The sequence below is a fragment of the Podospora pseudocomata genome (assembly GCF_035222375.1).
Source record: "Podospora pseudocomata strain CBS 415.72m chromosome 2 map unlocalized CBS415.72m_2.2, whole genome shotgun sequence".
Taxonomy (NCBI): domain Eukaryota; kingdom Fungi; phylum Ascomycota; class Sordariomycetes; order Sordariales; family Podosporaceae; genus Podospora; species Podospora pseudocomata.
Genome location: NW_026946366.1, coordinates 2,310,822 through 2,331,253, shown reverse-complemented (window position 1 = coordinate 2,331,253; position 20,432 = coordinate 2,310,822). Strand labels below are relative to the sequence as shown.

The 20,432-nt window shown below is 52.8% G+C and overlaps 5 protein-coding genes across 5 annotated transcripts; 4 read left to right on the top strand and 1 right to left on the bottom strand.

Moving 5' to 3' along the window:
• The first annotated feature begins 30 nt into the window (after positions 1-30).
• Positions 31-2,578, top strand: QC762_211410 (uncharacterized protein). Its single transcript, XM_062888039.1, has 2 exons — positions 31-567; positions 612-2,578. The coding sequence occupies exons 1-2, from the start codon at positions 508-510 to the stop codon at positions 2,265-2,267; spliced, it is 1,716 nt and encodes a 571-aa protein (XP_062746231.1). The 5' UTR covers positions 31-507; the 3' UTR covers positions 2,268-2,578.
• A 2,662-nt stretch (positions 2,579-5,240) lies between these two features.
• Positions 5,241-10,514, bottom strand: exo2 (exonuclease II Exo2). The gene is made up of 4 exons (XM_062888038.1): positions 10,108-10,514; positions 9,955-10,048; positions 9,573-9,882; positions 5,241-9,520 (listed from the first exon to the last, which is right to left on the bottom strand). The coding sequence occupies exons 1-4, from the start codon at positions 10,110-10,112 to the stop codon at positions 5,679-5,681; spliced, it is 4,251 nt and encodes a 1,416-aa protein (XP_062746230.1). The 5' UTR covers positions 10,113-10,514; the 3' UTR covers positions 5,241-5,678.
• Positions 10,515-10,661: 147 nt separating this feature from the next.
• Positions 10,662-12,873, top strand: HAT2 (Histone acetyltransferase type B subunit 2). The gene is made up of 3 exons (XM_062888037.1): positions 10,662-10,952; positions 11,011-11,067; positions 11,125-12,873. The coding sequence occupies exons 1-3, from the start codon at positions 10,919-10,921 to the stop codon at positions 12,378-12,380; spliced, it is 1,347 nt and encodes a 448-aa protein (XP_062746229.1). The 5' UTR covers positions 10,662-10,918; the 3' UTR covers positions 12,381-12,873.
• A 451-nt stretch (positions 12,874-13,324) lies between these two features.
• On the top strand, positions 13,325-16,285 carry QC762_0043980 (uncharacterized protein; the record flags this gene model as incomplete). The annotated part of the gene is made up of 2 exons (XM_062883398.1): positions 13,325-15,647; positions 15,717-16,285. 2 exons carry the CDS (start codon positions 13,325-13,327, stop codon positions 16,283-16,285), a joined length of 2,892 nt encoding a protein of 963 aa, XP_062746228.1.
• A 141-nt stretch (positions 16,286-16,426) lies between these two features.
• QC762_0043970 (uncharacterized protein) lies at positions 16,427-17,335 on the top strand (the record flags this gene model as incomplete). Its single annotated transcript, XM_062883397.1, has 1 exon — positions 16,427-17,335. The coding sequence occupies one exon, from the start codon at positions 16,427-16,429 to the stop codon at positions 17,333-17,335; it is 909 nt and encodes a 302-aa protein (XP_062746227.1).
• Between the last annotated feature and the right edge of the window lie 3,097 nt (positions 17,336-20,432).

Sequence of the window (20,432 nt, the reverse complement as noted above, 5' to 3'; positions counted from 1 at the left end):
TTTGTCTCCTTGACCGCTTGGTGGAGGAATGGTTCGGTGTTTAGAGGGAGGGAGGGTGGTTGGAGGGGGAATGTTCGGGGTAGGGTGACGAAACTGGTGTTGACCTGATGGGTTAATTACTTACATAAGGAACTGTATGTACTGTACACATGAAAGTTGAATCAGCTAAGGAAATTCGCGGCAGGTGATTGATGCAGAATGCGGCATGGCATGGATTTGTGTTATAGCGTGTGGGGTGGGATGCATGTATGTAATGTTGTGGTGGTGGTGGTGTGGTTCATGCGCTTATAATTACCGATGACCCTTCTTCCTTTCTTGGAACACACCTCGTTTTTTCTCGTCCCAACTATTTTTTGTTTTGTTTTTGTTCGATCGTTTTGTCGTTCGTTTGACAGTCTATCTTGAGGTGTGAACGAGAGCAGATATATGTTGTTCTTGAGTTTGGAAACATACCTATGCGAATAATAGCGTGGTAATTTTGTTGGTGTATAATACTGAAGACGTAATATGGCGGACGCTGTGGTGGGATCGCCGGCTGCCGATGAGGTCAGGCCGTACAAGATACATGTAAGTGTCCGTCTTCTTTTCAGAGTGGTTCGTGAGACTGACAGGTTGTACAGGTTCCGACGAGGCATCTCCACCTCGCACGACAGAAGCTTGAGCTCACTAGACTGCCTCATGAGGGGTCTCTGCCAAAATCGACCGAGTGGTGGGAGCCAAAGCCTGTTATCGAGCCGCTGATTGACTACTGGCTTGAAAAGTACAACTTTCGTGATATCGAGTCCAACCTCAACGCCAACATCCCCCAGTTTCGGACCTCGATTGCCTTGTCGGAATCGGCATCCCCTCTCAGGATTCACTTCATCCATGCCCGGTCCTCTTCCGCCAACGCTCTTCCTCTCTTGGTGCTACCACCATTCCCACTAACCAACCTCTCCCTCTCCCACCTCATCAACCCCCTCACAACCCCATCCAACCCGACTCATCAAGCTTTTCACGTCGTCATACCCTCTTTGCCAGGATTGGGCTTCTCCGACTCCATTCCCGCGAACCGCTCACCCATAGACGCCACGGCCTCGATATTTAATACATTAATGACCTCCCGATTGGGCTATAGGCACTACCTGACAACTAACACGTCCCCCGGCTCCTCTTCGCCATCCCAAATCGACTTCCACCTCGCCCACGCCATCTCAACGACCTACTCTGACTCCTGCCTGGGAACCCATCTAATCTCCCCTGTCCTCTCCGCGCCAAAACTCACAAGCTCACCCATCGAATTCGCAAAATGGTCTCTAGCCTGGTTCTTCAGGGGTGGTGTGGCTGGCTATGAAGAGCGGGACTTCCTGGGGTACTACTCCCACCCTTCCTCACCACCAATCACAGAGATAAGAGACCCGAATACCCTGGCATACGGACTGTGTGACTCCCCAGTTGGAATGCTGGCTTTTGTGTTGAGGCACCTGCGACAAATCGCCAGCGGCAATGGTGGGGTTGTAGGATCAACAGGGACATTCACAAGAGAGGAATTGATCACACTTACGAACTTGGCCTGGTTACCTGGACCGGAAGGGCTGTTGCGGTTTTGGTCGGGGACTTCGCTGCATCACTCTTCTCATCAGCTGCCGGCGAAAACACCAACAAAGCCGAAAGTTGCGATTACAGTCTTTGCGAGTTCGTACTCTTCCTCGACAGCGACTGCAGCACCAGCAGCAACGAACGAAAAGGACGATGTGGAGCAGCTTGATTTGTCTGGTATTGGTGGAAACCAGGGAAGGGCACAGTCGACATTCTATCCACCTGCCTGGGCGCACGGCTCGTACTCGGTGCTGCACACTTCCCGGGTTGATTCGCAGCCTCCGTCATCACTACTGCTGTTTGAGCAGCCCGATATAATCTACGATGGGATCCGGGCTTTGGCGAAGGAGGTGCTGAAGATAGACAAGAGGATCATACCGGTGGCCCCCCTGACTGGTGTTGTGGTTGAGCCTGCTTCCACCGCCACGCCTCAGCCAACAACAGCAACACAGCAGCCCAAACCAGAAAAGACGATCAAACCTGTTGTTGCGGAGCCACCAATTCTGCGAACAATAAAGGAAGAGAATACCGAGGACAAGGGCAAGGGGAAGGATGTCCTCAAGGATGAGGGTTTGCTGTCACCGCCTACCATTCCCGCGGTGAAGAGGGAGTTGAGTGATGGGAGTGGCGGCATCAGCAGCCCGGACACACTAGTTGAGAGTTCCCCCTCGCCGTTGGGGAGGTCTTAGATTTCTTTTGTTGATGAGAGATGTCTCGAACTGTTGAAAGAATGGTTATGAAAGGGAAGGGAACTTTGATGGGGGATTTGCTTCTCGGTGGGAAGATTTTACACACAAATTTCGATTCTATGATACCAATCTTCTTTTTTTTTGGACGAGGTTTTACATTCGATTCCACGATACCAGAGGCTTAATGGATTAAGCAACAACTTTTTGGGTGCGAGAAGGCTTATTTGGATGATATATACTAGAGAAATTATACGCATGACTGCTTTGTTTACAGTCCTCGAATTTCATGTCTCTCCACGATGTCTGTGCATGGCCTTTAGACAATCTCGAACATTGTAGGCTATCTTGGATACCTACTCAAGGCACCGATTTTGTTGAGAACTCGGAGTGACTGTCAGGCCGCCATGTAACAAAGCAAAGAACCAAAAAGGGGCTATCAAAACAATCGCCCAATCCCATCACCAACCCACCAATTTTGACTTATCACACCATCTAGGATTGACCTCTTAGGCTACAACTCTCGAACAAAGCTATTGTACTGCTCTCAAGATAACTGTTATTCGTTCAATCTTGCTGTCCTTGCCAACAAACTCTTGCTCAAGGCCCTATCTCTCGTGTATTTAAGCCCTTTCCACCTCTCACCTTCAACTACCATTCTTTTCTCATCATCGCAATCATCAATCATCATTCCAATCAAGGCTCACTTTTGATCACAGACCAACTTGTCTCATCACACACACATACCGCATACACGTTCTATTGTCTTCAGACTAACTACCACTTGCAACCCAACACACACACACACACACACACACACACACACACACACACACACACACACACACACACACACACACACACACACTTCCCCCCAACGCAAATCAAGTAAGGTCAACCCTTTCTTAACCCCCCATCCCCCAACAAAACGGCATCATGGCTCGCATGACACGTCCCCATCCCCACTTCTGCGGGCCTTGCTGGGCCTCAACCAGAGCAGGAGTTGTCTGCTGCAATGATACCTACAACCCCGGGTGCTACGACCCATCCTGCGTACACCACCTATCAGAACTTCTGGTCAGTAGGTACATAGCTACTGACCTTGAGGAACACTTTGAAGAAGGGTACGACTACTCTGACTACTACTACTACTACTACGATGAGTACGACGACATCGACTTCTCTCCCAAAGGGCGGGTTCAACGCCGGGAGAGGAGCAGGGGCGTTTACACTGACAGGTGCAAGAAAGGGGAGGAGGTTTGGCGCTGGAAGTAACAAACAAGATTGTCAGGAACGAACAGGTGAGCACTCGGAATGTATGATGTGCGAGGTGAGTGGATAACACAAGAATAATCGATTGTTAGGGAAAGGACACACGATAATCTATCTCCCTGGTGGAGACGAGCATGGTACTATATTTTTCTTCTCGGGTTGGTAAAACAGTAACTTTTAATTTAACTTTTGGCGAACAACTGTATCAATAATATATATGTATATTTTTTCCCAAGCCGAAAAGCAAGAGTCTTCAATTTGCAAAGTATATATATATATATATATGTATGTGGACGTAACTTTGTATATTCTCTCATTCAACCCAAGTGTCACACGGCCGGCAGGGCAGGACGGACGGACGGCTGCACGGTACCAGCGTGATCGCCGTCAAAAACTACAGGAGTGGCTGTCAATGCTTGCTTGCCCAAGTGGTATGTATGTATGTATGTATATATATATGTATATGTATATGTGGTGATGCCTGCCCGTCATCACACCCAGGCAACCAGCGTTTAAATATGCCACGATTTAGACAATACCACCTAGCTAGCTAGATTGTTTCTATACAGCTATACATCAACCATTCTTTCTCCCAGATGCTATTATAATCCCAAAAGTCACATCACAACATTAATACAAATGCCATCTTTATTTCGACTCTTTCAAAGGAAAAGGTCAAGATAACAAGTTCACATCATCATAATTATTCTGCACAATTTCAAGCGATCGATTGGATCCTTGTGTCGCGTACTGAAAAGGTAATTCTGTTAACAATGGAAGGTCACATGCATCATCACGATTATTATTATTATTATTATTATTATTACTATTATTATTCTTACACAAATTCAAAAGATTAATTAGTTTGGGTTTGCAAAAAAAAAAAAAAAAATATCATATTAGCTGATCATCATTCAGGGCATCTACACACCCCTCTCTCCACCAGGGAGAGAAAGAATCATCACGTCCTGGCTGACTTACCTCTTCCATCCAACTGTGTATCTTGCAAAAACTCACCTATGGCAAGGGAGGGTAGTCAAATCCGTCTTAATCAAACTTCATATACCACACCATCCAAGGCTCTCAATCTTACCGTCCCTCTTCTTCTTCTTGTTTTCTTCACCCCCCTTCTTCTTCTTCTTCTTCTTTTTATCCTCATCCTCACCGCCCTTCTTCTTCTTTCTCTCCGGCTCAATAACCGGCATCTTCTTCCACTTAAAGCACTCGTGCTCACACCCCAAGCTGCCGCACCCGAGCCGGGTGTTGCAGTAGCAGAAGGGGGATGTTCCCACTGCTGAACGGAGGCAGTGGTCGCAGAGGGGGAGGGGTTGTTACGGTGGTGGGGCGAGGCATTTTGTAGGAGTTGGGTTGGTTAGTTGATGGGGTTGACTTACTTGGTTGTTTTGGCTGGTGGTGAATGGAGATGATGATGGTCATGATGATGATGAGGGAAAGAAGTCCAATGGGAGGGAGGGGGACGGGGTTTAAATACTTGATGGATGAGGTGGTAAAATTATAGAAAACAGTGTATATCGAGACAACGATACCATTGAAATACTGAGGAATTGCCCTTTAACACAGTTGTGCAAACAAACCAGCTTTTCTTCCAATCGAAAGGTAGTGAGTGTACGACAGGCTTTCATAATATCATGGTGATATGTTAAATGTCCAAGACTGTAAAACCACCCGTCTTATGCAACCTCTGTGTTGGCGGTTTCGTCGAGAGGTGTGTGCCATCAGAGAGTGGGCTTCTGATTGAGATTAGGACCGCATTTTGAACTTGACACCTCGTTGCACAATGGCTACTCCAATTTCTAATCCCTACAGCGCTGCTCCAACAAGACAATACTCAATCATCAACTACTATACGCTTGTTGATATATACCCATACACCATACCAATTCAACAACAGAAATTCCGCGCTGACCCTGATGACAATCCATATCCGCCCTCTAGACATTTTTCTGAACCCAGGACCATATAGCCGGAAACCATTTTCCCAACTTGTCCATTGTTCCAAGTCCAAACCAAACCCAGCCAGGCCTTGATGTGTGTCATCGTCATCGTCATTCACGAGGTGCCCGCCCCAAACCCATTAGATCCGTGGCAACGTTAAGCTCAGGGATAGCCCCCCGAGAACATCTAGTTCGCGGAAGGAGGAATCGCCACGCTTTGTTGCTGCTGCTGCTGCTGACCCTGACCCTGACCCTGGCCACCTCTAGCGCCACCACGAGGACCACCTCTGCCCCGTCCAGCATAAGGCGCTCCTCTAAAGCCACCTCTCCCACCACGGCCTCCACGTGAATTTTCCCCATTCTGACCATCAACCTGCTGCTGCTGCTGCTGAGGCGCAGGGCGGAAGGCAAGGTTGTTGTGCTGTTGCCCTCCCCTCTGACCACCATTGCTGCGACCACGTCCGCGCGCTCTTCCTCCCCTAGGAGCATCAAGGCTGGAAGGGGGCGGAACAGCCCCATACATCGGCGGAGCAGAAACAGAACCATTGCTGCCGTCCTGGCTGGGTCCGCCGTACCCACCTCTGCCACCGCCGCGACCACCCCGTCCACCCCGTCCCCAAGCAGCTTGAGAGGGAGCACCGGCATCTTGCAGACGCTTGCCCTGGTGCATGTGATACCCGCCATGAGTAGTCAAGGTGGTAACTGATGGTGTGACGGGCTGGCGAGCGAGCTGGTTCTTGGAACCGGCAACAACCTGCCGTCCGGTAAGGTTGAGAAGGGTAGTAGACGGCACAGTCTGCCCGCGGAACGGCGGACAGCGGCCACCGAGAGTAGTGCCGCTCATGAACGTGACGTCAAAGACGACATCCAACAACTTGGCCGTGGGGGTGCGGCTGATACCAACCACAGTGCCGCGGAAGGCGATGGGGACCTTGCCGGTGCGGGCAACGTACACCACGCGGTCTCCCAAGGCGAAGTGCTGGTTGCCCAGGCGATGTTCGGCATCGTCGGGCCTCAAAAGCGCATTCCTGGGCACGCCATTCATCTTCTTGGGAACAGTAGGAATAGCGCTGAGCTTGAGACTGTCAGCCTCCGCAGCAATCCTCATGACGACCTCAGAGTCCAGCTGCTCGGCATCAAGAGGGACGCGCTCCATCGAGTTGGTCTTGAGCGTCTTGAGCCAGGCACCGATTTCCTTGACCCGGGCTGTGGCCAGATTAGGGTCACTCCAGAGATCAGTTTCCTTCAACTCGGCGCCCGAAGGGTTCCTCTTGACACCGGCGAAAAAGTCGGGGAAGTTGGTCATGTACTGAACAATCAGGTGCACGGCAGCACTACTGAACTCCCAACCGGTCTGAGACTTGCGAGAGTACCCGAGCACCTTCTGCTTCTTACCCTCAAATTTGAGGTTGAGACCCAAGTTCACGCGAAGATCACCAACCGTCTTGACAAAGTAAGATGAGGTGATCTTGCTGAGCGCCAAGGGGTGCAAATCGAGCTGCTTGGCGACCATGTAGGATGGCATGTAAGAGTTGCCCCGCTCCGACTCGTAAATGATGCGCTTCGCAAAGTCAGGCTCCCGGCTTTCAAGGGTGGCAAGCCAGACCTGAAGCTTTCCGTTGGTGTAGCCAGATACTTCCAATGGCTGACCATAGTTGAAGTCGCCCAAGAAGAAACCTATCGATTTGACGGGGAACTCTTCCTCAAGCGGCAAGGCGGCCTTTTCGATAAAGCGCTCGTCCTCGTTGGCAACCTCGTCGACAATTATCTGAGAAGCATAGTCCGTCTCCATGCCCGGGATGTCGCCGTACTCCTTGATTGTCGCGCCCTCGTCGGTCTTGATCAGACCCTTCAACATTTGGACCCTGACCAGGGACTCGACAGGGCCAATCAAGATACCCATACGCTTGCTGTAAAAGTTCTCAATCTTGTTGGCCTTCTTGCCAAACTCTTCGATTTCACGATGGCCATGGTGAAGGGTGGCCACCTGACCGTTTCCGTCGAGGACATAGTCGAAGAGTTCATCAGACACCCCAACAATCTTGGCCTCCTGGAGGAAAGGATAACCAACAAAGCAGCGCTGTCCAAGCTTGACCTTGGCACTCTCGACCTTGGTTCTCATCTCGGTGCCGATGAGATTCACCACCATGCTTTCGTTGCGGCTGTCTTGCTTGAACACATTAACTCCATGGAAGCCAAGGCTAGCCGTATAAGGCAGGGTGGCGAGAGATGGGAATCCAGCCAAAGCCTCGGCATTCAACAGAGCGCCATCGGTGAGGCCGGCGCGGTACTCAAGACCTTCGACCGGAGGAAGATCAAAGATGTTTTCGACACAGTGACAGTGAGGGATGTGTGGGAAAACATCCACCAAGGATGAGGCATACTCAAAATCGACATCTGGAGAATACGTAAACTTGAGGGCCACACCGAAGTCGTTGCGTGCCTTCTCCTCGTCGGAAAGAAGATCGTTTTTGGGAGCCATGGCGTCGAGGAGGCGCTTTTCGTCAATGAAGGGGATCTTGACGACGGCCTCCCAGTCCATCTTCTTTCCGTTCATGTCGAGCTCGAAATCCCGGGGATAGAAATCGATGATGGGCGAGTCCTTGTCCGTCATGAGGGGCCAGTATACGGTAGGCACAATGCTTTTACTGCGGTCGGGCAAGACACCCATGAGCTGTTCGTTCGGCCTGAACGGCTGGCCCAGGGTGAAGTTGAGGTCTGCACCCAAACCCTTGACGACATCTGAGACCAGAGGGGAGTAGTGATAGCGGTAGAACCACGGCCACGACGCGATTCCACGATAGTAGTAGAAGAGCACCCACTGAAGACCTTGAACGTAGTTTTCTGCGAGCTTGCGCAACTCATCTTCGTGCTTTCCCTCGGCCCACTCGGGGAACTTGTCCTTGTAGTAGCCGTCCTTCCACTCTTGGAACTTTTGCTTGTACTTGGCCTCCATGGCGGACTGGGCATCGGCACCTGTCAGGTCGAGAACTTGGGCACTGTCGTACTTCTTCACAATGCGAAGAGATGCCGACTGCGCTTCCTCGTCCTCCTCGTCTTCGTCGTCTCTCACAGGGAAGGTCAGGATAAGGTGACGACGTCCATCGTCGTCCTCCTTGGTAGCCCACTCAATGTGCGCAGCATCAGCCAGATCCTGGACGAACTTGCGGTCGGCCGCATTTAGGTCGGTGCCGAGATCGAGAGTTTGCGAATTCCGGTTGGTCAGAAACTTTCGAATCTTTGTCTTCCACAGCGTCTTTTGATCTGAGCTGATGATCAGCTTGCCCTTGACACGAGCCCTGGCAATCTCGGCCTCGTCATGTTCAAGCATCTTCTTGCCCCGCAGCCAGCCGGCATCTTCGTTTTCATGCTCAAAGAACCGGTACTCTTCTCTCCCAAGCTCCTCCAAGAGAATGGCTAGCCTCTTGAGATTCACTCTGCCATTTTCATTGATGTATCCATCACACTTTCGAAGTACCTCCTTGTAAATCTTGAACATGGTGGCCAACGCACCCTCGTTGATGTGAAAGCGAGGAAGATTGGGCAAGAAATCGTTGCCCACAAAGAAGGCCATCAAGATGAAGTCATCAATGACCTTTTCCATATCGAACGGCATGGGGATTGCGCCCGGTACTTTGAGCTCTTGGAACTCCAGCTCCAAGTACTCTCGAACTATGCAGAGATGCATCAGGTAAAAGTTTTGATGCTCCAACTCCTTAACCTTGTGCTGGTCCTTGACGCGGCCAAACTGAACCTCTTCTCGGAGGAGGCAGAAGTGTGGGTCATGGCTCAGGAGACCCAACATGATGAGATCGGCATCGAGGCCGTACAAGCAGTGGCGGACGTTGGGGTTGTAGTCCGGTTGCGCGCGTGCGTTGCGGATGTACTCCATGATCTTGTGCTCACCCTCACCAGGGACCTCGTGCCCTGACAGGACAATCTCGGGACCCTGCCAGTCCTTGTCCTCAGACACCTTCTTGTTGATGAAGTACTTGAGCTGCTGGGTAAGCTTGGCCATGAACTCAGTTCCTGTGTCAAGGTCAGCAGACCGAAAACCAGACGTCTGGTGGCAGCAACATACCTGGCGTGATGCAATTGGAGTCGAACGGTGCCTCCTTGGGCAACTCTTTGCCCTCCTGAATGGCCTTATCACGGGCCCTCTCAGCGTCCAAAGCAGTTCTGAAGCGACGAGCACGCTGTTGGTTCATTTTGGCGCGCGGGGCGACACCATCGATGGCCATGAAGAACAGCGTCTTCGGTTTGATCTTACCGAAGAGATGTTCTATATAGTTGAATATAGCGATGAACATTTGTTCTTCGCTAATACGGGCCTGCTGAACATCATCTGAGTCCTTGTGGGTACAATTATGAATGATACCATTCATATCCAACTGAAAATCACCAACATATTAGCGACTGGCACAACATGGGTATAGTCTCCCGACTCGAGAAGGCTGGCGCACGTAGAGGCAGTCGAACTCGGGAATTCGATTCTCGGCAATGAGTTGCGATATCGCCGGGTAACGCTCAGAGAGCCATCTGAAAAACTTGGGAACACTGGATCATGTCTGTCAGTCGCATGCTGACGCCGAGAGATATGCGGATGGAATACTCACCCCATCCTGCCGGCAAGCGCTCAACAAGGCGCAATCTGTTGCAGAAAGCTAGTCGTAGAAGTGGTAGCCGAGGTCGTCGTTGAAGGTGATGCCGACACTAAATAAAAACGGTCGGTCTTTTGGCGGGAGTCGCACGCTTTGTAGTGGTACAGAGTAAGATGCGCAGCGGCGGCGAAAGAAAACAAGAGGAAAGTAGCTGTCTGTCCCAGAGAAGATGCTTTTGTCGTAACTCGTAGCCAAAGGATACTGGGATATTCCTGGAGATGTGCGATAGGCAAGGGGGGCTCGAGTGCCTGATGTGCGTATTTGGAAGGGTTAGACGTTGAGGATGGGTTGAGTTAAGTTTGGAGAGGTGTAAAACTGACGGTGCTGCTTGCGGTTGTCCTCGGGCTACAGTGAGGCTGTGAAACGACGAATGGCCGGTGACTGACTGGCCGAAGCCACAATGCCCCTCGCCCCCACCGCAAAGTACCCAGGTACCTAGGTACTCTAACTGTGCGAGCACAGACCTTCTGGAGACCCAAGCTCTTTACTTCAAGGCTCTGCGCAAATCAATTAAACGTCGCGTGGTCGCGTCGCGTTGGGAAAGTCGATGGCGGTGGCCTTGCTTCGAATTCATTCTGTACAGAAAGTTTTCATGGCAACTAAACAGAAGCTTCTTTTTCTGACTCCAGATAACAACACCTCTATTCCAATCGCGACTGGTTTCTTTCAATTCAAAGAACCATCTCGTTCACTGCTTCGGCCTGCCTTTCTGCGATTCAAGACTCCAAATCTCTGATCTGCGGACTGCAGGAGCGCAATCACCACCATGGCTCCCACCGAGGTTGTCAACGACGTGGACGGTATGTCGCTATATATGCCCACCAACTCCGCCGCGAGAGACACTAACAACCTTTGCAGTCAATATGGAGGAAGAGGACGAGGACGAGAAAATGCAGCAAAAACTCATCAACGAGGGTAGGCGTTCTCCTGGTTGAGCTCGCGAGACTTGGCAGCGGCTAACTTTTGCGGCAGAGTACAAGGTCTGGAAGAAGAACAGTCCATTCCTCTACAGCATGATCCTCAGCACAGCGTTGGAGTGGCCGACACTGACCACCCAGTGGTTCCCCGACGTTAAAGACGTTCCAGACAAGAATTACACGACCCATCGCCTGCTTCTGGGAACACATACTGCAGAGGGCAAGCCAAACTACCTCCAGATCGCCGACGTCGAGGTGCCAAAGCCGGTCAAGCCTAGCGCTCGCGACTACGATGAGGACCGCGGCGAGATTGGCGGACATGGAAACTTGGGCGGATCTGGCGAGCCGCATGTGATCAAGATGACGATTACGCAAAAGATCGATCACCCGGGCGAAGTCAACAAGGCGCGATACCAACCTCAAAATCCCGACATCATCGCCACGCTCGCTGTCGACGGGAGGGTGCTCATTTTCGATCGGACCAAGCACAGCTTGCAGCCAACGGGAACCCCCAATCCCCAGCTCGAGTGCATTGGTCACACGCAGGAAGGTTTCGGTCTGGACTGGAGCCCAGACAAGCCTGGCTGGTTGGCGACCGGTAGCGAAGACAATACCGTTATGGTTTGGGATTTGAACTCGTACAGCGGCACTGACAAGAAGGTGAGGCCTTGGCGCAAGTACACCCACCACAGCCATGTCGTCAACGATGTCCAGTACAACCCAATCACCCCGTCCTGGATCGGCACCGTATCAGACGATGTGACGATGCAAGTCATTGACATCCGCACCGCTGACAGCACCAAGGCGGCAGCCGTTGCCCGCGATGGCCACAGCGATGCCATCAATGCCATCGCCTGGAACCCCAAGGTCAACTACCTCGTCGCCACCGCCTCGGCTGACAAGACGATTGGTATCTGGGATCTCCGAAACCTCAAGGCCGGCAAGATCCACACGCTCGAGGGCCACAACGACGCGGTTACCTCTCTGGCCTGGAACCCAATCGACCACGCCATCCTCGGCAGTGGAAGCTACGACCGCCGGATTATCCTCTGGGATATCAGCCTTATTGGTGACGAGCAAACACCCGAGGAGGCTGAGGATGGACCGCCGGAGCTTCTGTTCATGCACGGCGGCCACACTAACCATCTGGCCGACTTTAGCTGGAACAAAAACATCCCCTGGCTCGTCTGCAGCGCGGCCGAGGACAACTTGCTGCAGATCTGGCAGCCGACCAAGAGCATCATCTCGCCGCCGAACCAGGAGATGGAGATGAACGAAATGGGGAGCGCCGACGGAACATCTATCCCCTAGGAAGGAGGGCTCAAGAAAGGCATCAAGAGAAAACACGGCGAGCCCGGCGGCGTGAAGGTGAAGCAGGAGGAAAGCGAGCAGAGCACTGTCCTCAGGCACAAGAGGAACAACCAGAGTGTATCTCAGCAATTGCCCATGGCGGACTTGGAGATTCGCGACGACACATCGTCTCAAGGCAGCAGCGAGGACAGCGACCGTCCCCGGCCCAAGGCTGTGTACGATGAGTATTTGGAGCTGGTCAGGAACGCGCAGCAATCCGGCGAGGGCAAGCGACAGACTCGGGGTGGTAAAACTTTTTGAAGTGTGAGCGACAGCAGCATGGTTATTCACGGTGGCATTTTCGTCCAACCTCGTACTCTTCCTCTTCCACTTCCTCTTCCTGGTTGTAGAAAAGGAGTCGGAGGCTATGGCATGTTTCCTGTTTCTTTTGTATGTGTTCACGCCGCAGACGGCAAGCTAGTAGTAGTGTTTTCCTAGAATGTACTTTCTGGGCCCTATTTTTTTTTGTCAGGTTTCTTCTTTGCGGTGTAATTACTTGTGACTTCTGTTTTATCGGATTGAATAGGTCTCTTTAGACAAGAGCTGAACTCTTATTGTAGAGAGAGATAAGAGCTGGAAGTTGGCTGGCTATGAGCCGGGTGCCTGGTGGTGGGTGGGCTCGTGACGCATAAGCTGCTCCTATTGTTCTTGAGAGCTCCTATTGTTGATCATTGACAATAGCTGTGAATAGACACGCATGTCGACCACACCGCCGCCAGCCCACAGAAATATTCAGTTAAAAAACTACAAGATCATCTCGTCTTTTCTGCAATTAATGACCTTGTCTCCATTCACGTTTTCTCACTGTTACAACTGCTTTGACAAAGACCCCGAAGGCATTCCAAAAGTTCGCCTACCACGACCAAAGACCACAGACAAGACGACTGTCCCTCCTCCATCTCGCCATGAGTGCCATCGACCTCGAAGACAACGACTGGGTTGATGACGTGCAGGATTTGGATTTCTTTGACGATGACGATGACGACTGGGATTTGGACGACCTCATCGCCAACCCGCAAAATGAGGCCCAGCGGATCTATTTCGACAACGTTGTCGCTCGCGAAGAGAGAACAGAGGAAGAGATCGAGGCCCTTGGTATCCGGCCCGATGTCCCTTCCATCGTCCTCCACATGACCCGCTGGGAGGAGGAGGCTCGCTCGGTTGTTGCCAACGGGAGAACCATCCCTACCGTGTCTAACCTTTCCGACAGAGTCCGGCTCGTCTACCACGGCCGTCCCAAGGAATTCGCCTCCTCTGACGAGGAAGAGTCCGAAGATGAGGCAGCCGTCCTTGGCAAGAACGAAGAGGAGTTTGAAGCCACCTGGGAGTCACAGCTGATCGAGCACGGCCTCGAGAACAACAACCCCTTGCTGCAGAGGGAATACCGCGCCATCGCGAGGGAACGTTTCCTCTCCCTGAAGCAATCGATCAAAACCTGGCAAAAGGCACAACGAGCCCCCAAACGTCCCAAACCGACCATCGACCTGCTGTCAACCCTCTGCACGACCCCCGAGCTCCTCATCGAAGTCTGCAAGCACCTCCGCCCCAAAGACCTCGTCAACCTCCACGCCCTCCACCGCGGCTTCCACAACACCCTCAACCACAACATGCGCAAGTTTGTCTTTGCCTGGTCCCGGCACATGGCCCCTGTGGCCTCGAGGATCTACTCGTCCCCCGTCTACGCCCACTGGTTCATCCCCGACCCCCTCGGCCGAAAGTGCACCCGCTCCGACCACGAAATCTCCCTCCCCCGACCGGGCCAGGCCTGTCTGGGGGAAGACGACATGCACGTCAACTGCGACGGGAGCAAAACCCGTCTTGTACCAGGCCTTCTCTGGCTGCAGCACGTGGTGCAGAGGGAGGCCCGCGTGCGTGACATCCTCGCCGTCCTCGCCAGACACGGTCATCGCACGCTCCCGGAAACGGACGCCACCCTCCAAAAGATCTGGCTAGCGTTAGAGTGCCCTACCAACAGGATGAGACTCACCCTCTTTTGCAACGAGAGCTTCCTCACCGACGATGATCTGTACCGCTTCCAGCTGTTTTTTGTAAAGTTGGTCCTCTTGTTCAACGATCCCGTCTTTGGGCCGGGGTCGACTGTTCTGGCGAGGTTGTTTATGGGGCAAAGGGGGCTGAGTCCGCTGTGGAAGTTTTTGAGGAGGAAGGGGTACACCACCGAGGCGGGGATACATCAGCTGAAGCTGAGGTATGACGTGCCGCCGAAGAATAGGGAGATATGGAGTGGGGAGCCAGTGATGGGGGTGCAGATTTATGACATGGGGGTCGGGCAGTTTGAGGGATGGGAGAAGGGGGGGACCGAGATTCTCATGAGGCCGGAGGAGCTGGTTGTTATGGAGGGGGGGAGAAGGGGGCTGGGGGCGATGTGCGGGTGGGAGTGTTTGTTTGGGATGATGACGTATGGACATGTCGACTACGAGACTGGGGATAATCTGGTGCCGAGTTTGGAGGAGATGTACATGAGTGATGAGGACGAGGAGGAAAAGACTGGGCTGGAACGAGTGGCGGGGTTGCACGAGAATGAGATTGTCAACGGGGAGTGCGGGAATGTGCCCTTTGAGAGGGGGATGTGGCAGCCCAAGCATGCGAGGAAGGTGAGGTGGAAGGAGTTGACGGACGAGGAGAGGGAGGAGATGATCAAGGAAGAAGAGAGGGAGATGGCGAGGAAGGAGAGGGTGAACAAGGGGATGGATATGTATAGGTTGGCGAGGAGGAAGTTGGAGGATGTGTATAACATTACGGCTATGGGGTTTAAGGGGAAGAAGTTTAAGATCAAGGTGCCGGATCCGAAGGTGGACTGGAAGGAGGAGACGGCTGAGATTCACCGGCAGGTTCTGTTCAGGATGAAGGCTGCTATGGCGGCGGCTACGGTGGTGTCTAGTGATGAGTCGGAGTCTCCATCTAGGGCCACGAAGCTGCCCAGGCTGGAGGATGTTGGGGTTGTGAACGATCAGGTCGTTGAGGCTGCGCCTGGGAACATGGACGATGATAGGGACACTAACATGGACCAGGACATGGCCGAGAGCGTGGATAAGGATATGGACGTGGAGATGGAAATCATTGACCCAGACCATAACATGGGCGAAGACGAAGGCTACGACGCTGAGTCGGAAGAGTTTGACGACGAAGGCTGGGAGGAGTTCGAGGATGACAAAATGGAAATCGACAGCCCCCCTTTCACTGTTGTTCTCCGTCCAGCACCACCACCACCTCCTCCTCCTCCTCCTCCTTCTCCTCCTCCTCCTCCTCCTCCTCCTCCTCCTCCTCCTCCTCCTCCTCCTCCTCCTCCTCCTCCTCCTCCTCTTCAGTCCCCCCCTCCCCCAGCCCTAGCCGACGTCATCAACCACGACAACCACCTCGACACCATCTGGTCCTCACCCCCCAACTCTGACCCCCCAAACCCAGCCTCATTCAATGCCCTTCCCATATCAGAGCAGTACCCCATTCTATTCGGCCCTGAGCTCCCTTCCTCACAAAACCTATCCCCCTCTCACGGCGCCCACGCCATCAGTCAAGCGACCACTCACCTCCCCCCCGAACAGCACCTCTGGGATCCCTCCAACATCACCCTCCACCAACACTCCCCCCCAGACGCCAACTCCTCCTCCGACCTCGACTTCAACGACTCTGAACTCGAGACCATCCCCATCCCCCCCGAAGAAATTAGTACCTTCATGTCAGGCCAATACATGACACCACCACCCCCACCCTCAAACTCGGACTCATTCGGCACCCCCCCCCGCCTCCCCCCTCATCCTCATCCTCCTCAGAACCACCCCCTCGCCATCCCTCCCCAGCCCCAACCCGAACAACCCCCCACTCCACTTCCCCGGAATAGCACCATTTGACCCATCCGCCCCCCCCCCCCCCCCCGACTTCCACCTCTCACCCCCGTTCCCCATCCAACCCCCCTCCCCTCCGACTCGGACCTCACAACGCTCGACTCACACCCTCTCCCATTCCCCCCCTACCTCCAACTTCTAGAATCCATGTCCGTCCCCGAAGCAGAGCAATCCATCGCACAAGTCGAAGACGAAGATCTGATGGCTCTCGCAGACATCCAATACGACTCGGCGACCGAAGCCGACGTCAACGATCCGGACGGGGGTGTCGACTGGGAGCATTACGTCAATAACCTTGATATGTACCGTTCTGGGCCGGGGCAGTCGTGGTGTTTGCAGCGGGTGCCTGTCCATCCTGACTGGGCCGAGGAGCAGCGGAAAGAAGAGGAGTATACAAGAGAGAGGGAGAGGATAAAAAGTAAGTTGGACGAGATCAAACCGGATCTATGGCGGGACTGGACGGAGGGCGCGTTGGGGGAGCATTGTCGGTTGAGAGCTGAGTTGGAGAGGTTGGAGGCGGAGTGGCAGGGGAGGGAGCAGTCGCCACGGGACGAGCAGCAGGCGGAGTGGGAGGAGCTGGAGAAGTCCATGATACATGGCCGGATGGAGCGGTTGAGAAGAGAGTTGTGTGGGGAGGATGGGGCGACGGAGGAGCATGAGAGGTTGGTGGGCGAGTTGATGAGGTTGGAGGAGGGGTGGCGTCATGAGTGGGATGAAGAGAGGGAGTTGGGGGGAGATGTTGAGCTGCAGAGGCAGCAGTCAACAACTACTACCACTCAGGGTCAGCCTTCCACATCCCAGAGTCAACAATCCAGCAAGCAGCAGACCAGCACCCAAGGTCAGCAATCAACCTCCCAATCCCAACCCACCCCCCCCCCCACCACCACCACCACCCAAGATCAACAACAACCCAGGATCCAACTCCAACACCCACCACACGGCACCCTCCTCCCAAACATGGAAACAATCCGCCGCCAACGCTGGCCCTCCCCAACCAACGACTTCTGGGAGAGTCCCAGGGTCAGAAAGGCAAGAGACTGGTATTCACCATGGTGATTCTCTCTCTCTTTCTTACTACTTATCATTCCTTCTTGTTTTCTTTGCTACGATATTTTTTTTGGTTGATTGGCGTTTACAGGCTTTACACTTTTTCCACGGATAAGTTTCTTTTCTGTTGTTGTTGTTGTTGTTGTTGTTGTTGTTGTTGTACAACACCGGCAGTTTGGTTGGTGTCTGTTGCTGTACGATACTCGAAGAGATACGGCTGTGCCTGATGGCTTGTATTGTTAGATAGTTGTGTTCTAGCGGATAGGAATGACGAGCGTTGTGTTGGTGGGCTCCAGTGTGTTCCTGTGTATTGTGTGATCTGCTCGAGGGCTTGTGATGATGCATGTATAACCTGGTTGGAGAACTCCTCCTGCAATGGTTACCGTTTGATGAATCTGTGAATGACCCTAAACTTCTCACCTTAACCACGAGGTATCCCGCGAGAGAAAGCTTGTGCTCATGACCAGCTATCTGGCACGGGGTCTCTAGTTGCCGCGTACGGGAGGTACATCTCACTTATATTCAGCTCACAGCCCCATGACAGATGAGATTGCAGATTGTCCTTGGATGCCGGGCTCTCCATAAACACTCGGCCAACGAGCACCTACTGATGTGCAGTTTAGACACCGAGTCCGTGTGGTCATCATGCTCCGCATATCGGCACCGGCTTCCGGCAAGACATAGCATCCCCAACTACTACATGTACAAAACCTGCTTCCCGGAAGGCTATTGACTGTAGTTAGTTTCATCCATCTCTTCTTGACATGGACCCTGCAGCAATCAGTAATGCGCGGAATCTTTTCTCTTTTTGCCACCTCGTATTCCCATCTATTCCCATACCCGTCCTCTTGCTTACCTTGTCCATTGGGCTTCCATGATCCCTTTCTCTCACCCATCATACCCAACTGCAAACCTATCCCACCAGGGGCACATAAGCATCCAACCAGGCATCATCGCCATATTATACCCCCCTTCACTTATATCCCATTCCCCTCACCCCTCCAACCCCCAACCCAACACCCAAGCAAAAACCTAAGCCAAAAGCAGCATCAATCCAACGTTGTCACAGCTCTCGCATGCAGGACTACTGCAGGTGCCATACCACCCGGAAACATATCTGATTCTCTGCTATGATCGAATAAGGGAATACCGCTTCTTCTGCCCAACGACCAAAAAAGACTTACCCTGAATCTCTGACAGCTACCAGCAATGCCATGCCATGGTTACCGCCCACCCATCCAACCTCCTTTGCTTCCCAAACCTGTGATGATGTTTGTGATAACTTACATAACCAGAACTAATCCCAATGCACACGCCAAAAAGTCCCCATCGGCTACACTACCGAAGGAGATCGCCCCCTTTTTCTTTCTTCAACCACCACCCCGTGTTAGCTCCGATCTCTCTGCCGCAACGCTCGGTTAAAGGCAAAACCACCTGAGACTTCGTATCTCGACCCCCATCAACAGCCCACCTCCTTATCGCCAACCCTACACAGAAAAACTTCGAATCAAAACGATGCCACGCAGACACGTGCCCTGCAAAGGCAAAGACACCTCGACGTCGATGTCGTAGTCCGTGCCCACACCCTCTGACTGATGGGGTTGTTCAGGAACCGCGCAACAAAACAACACTAGCGCAACGGCCCGGAGTGGAGCCCGGTTCGGTGGTGAAATCCCGCTTCTTCGGTACGGCGCTCGGGGACAAATCCCAGTCGGAGAATTGGCATATATATTTACTTGCTGCAAGGCCATGATGATGAGGAGGAGGAGGAGGAGGAGGAGGAGGAGGAGGCTGTCTTTTTCAGCAACAAATAAGAGGTGCCGTGTATGTCATCGTAGATTCTGGGTCAGTTCATATTTACCAAGTGATGAACCGGTAGGAGCCGTGCGTATTTTAAAATTACAACATGGACAACCTCGGTCGGCGATGGTACTAGCGGAGCCCGACGACTTGGAATTCCGAGAGCACTTTTCGGAAGGAAATCCTGGAAACGGCATGGGCTTGTCTGGAATGATTTTGCTCCACCATTGTGAGGTCCGTGGGAACTTTGACGACGTGCTTTCATGACACCAACGACCGCGGCCTGCTCGTACTAGTAAAAACCGGAACGAACTCGAAGGCCTCGAACACTGTCGTTTTTAATTTGTGCCGAAAGCTGAGGAGGGGTGGTGAACTTCGTTTCTGTGGTTCTGATATCGTCCAAGCGTCCTGCTGGTATTGGAGACGGCGCATGATGGCGTGCTGCATGTGCCCCCAACATACCCATAACGCGGGCAAGGCAGGTAGGTACAGTGGATAGAATGCACCGGTACATGTTCATGCTGGAGATAAGTCCAGTGACCTGTATCGACCAGGACCCGGGGGTTTCTGGTCGAGACGGGCGTGGGTGGGGAGGAGAGGGGCAGATAGGCGCATCTAGGTTCCAAAGAGGGTTGTCAAATGCGTGCCATCAGCCATTTCGGGCAGAATATTCCAAAGAGCTGCGATGATAGGTCCGAAAGAATGTGAGAGAAGGAGAGACTTTCCAGTTGTCTGAAGGGCGGTCAAGAAAAGATTGAGATGAATGTGGCAATAGCAGGTGGCTCTTGCCGTGGCTGTTGTAGTGGTGACTTGATATGGAAGGTACGGATGTGTGAGGAAGGCAGGTTCATGTCCCGCATCTCATGTAGCTGCAGGTGTTCCTTCCCAGGTCTGATGTCCAAATGAAACGGAAAGATTCCGCCGGCATTGATCAGCCACACATCAACTCGATCCTGTCAACACCATTTTTTTTGTCACCGTCATGGAAACCGATGTTTCAGGTGCAGCTCTTGGATGATCGCCAGTCACCATGACGATACGGCTGCTTCCGGGCCCCCCACAAGAACGTTGTTTGTTGATTGACCTGGATCTCGGCTTCTGCAGGCCTCAAAGATCGCTGCCGCCGTCGCCGCCTAGGCGCTTTTGCGGCACCTCGTCAAGCTGAACGATTCCCGTCGCTGAAAATAAGCTTGTTGTCTCACCGTGACCTGACCTTCAGCTTCCACCTCGGGCAACGCGGCATGGAGACGGACAAGTTGATAGATTCGCTCCGTCAAACGGCTTGGGCTCAGCCTGACTGACCGTG

Coding starts and splice junctions, on each gene's coding strand:
- QC762_211410 (XM_062888039.1), top strand. CDS start 508: ATGGCGGACGCTGTGGTGGGATCGCCGGCTGCCGATGAGGTCAGGCCG. Junction 568..611: donor TCAGGCCGTACAAGATACAT/GTAAGTGTCCGT, acceptor TGAGACTGACAG/GTTGTACAGGTTCCGACGAG.
- exo2 (XM_062888038.1), bottom strand. Junction 9,883..9,954: donor CCGAGTTCGACTGCCTCTAC/GTGCGCCAGCCT, acceptor GGTGATTTTCAG/TTGGATATGAATGGTATCAT. Junction 9,521..9,572: donor CTCCAATTGCATCACGCCAG/GTATGTTGCTGC, acceptor ACCTTGACACAG/GAACTGAGTTCATGGCCAAG.
- HAT2 (XM_062888037.1), top strand. CDS start 10,919: ATGGCTCCCACCGAGGTTGTCAACGACGTGGACG. Junction 10,953..11,010: donor GGTTGTCAACGACGTGGACG/GTATGTCGCTAT, acceptor CAACCTTTGCAG/TCAATATGGAGGAAGAGGAC. Junction 11,068..11,124: donor GCAAAAACTCATCAACGAGG/GTAGGCGTTCTC, acceptor CTTTTGCGGCAG/AGTACAAGGTCTGGAAGAAG.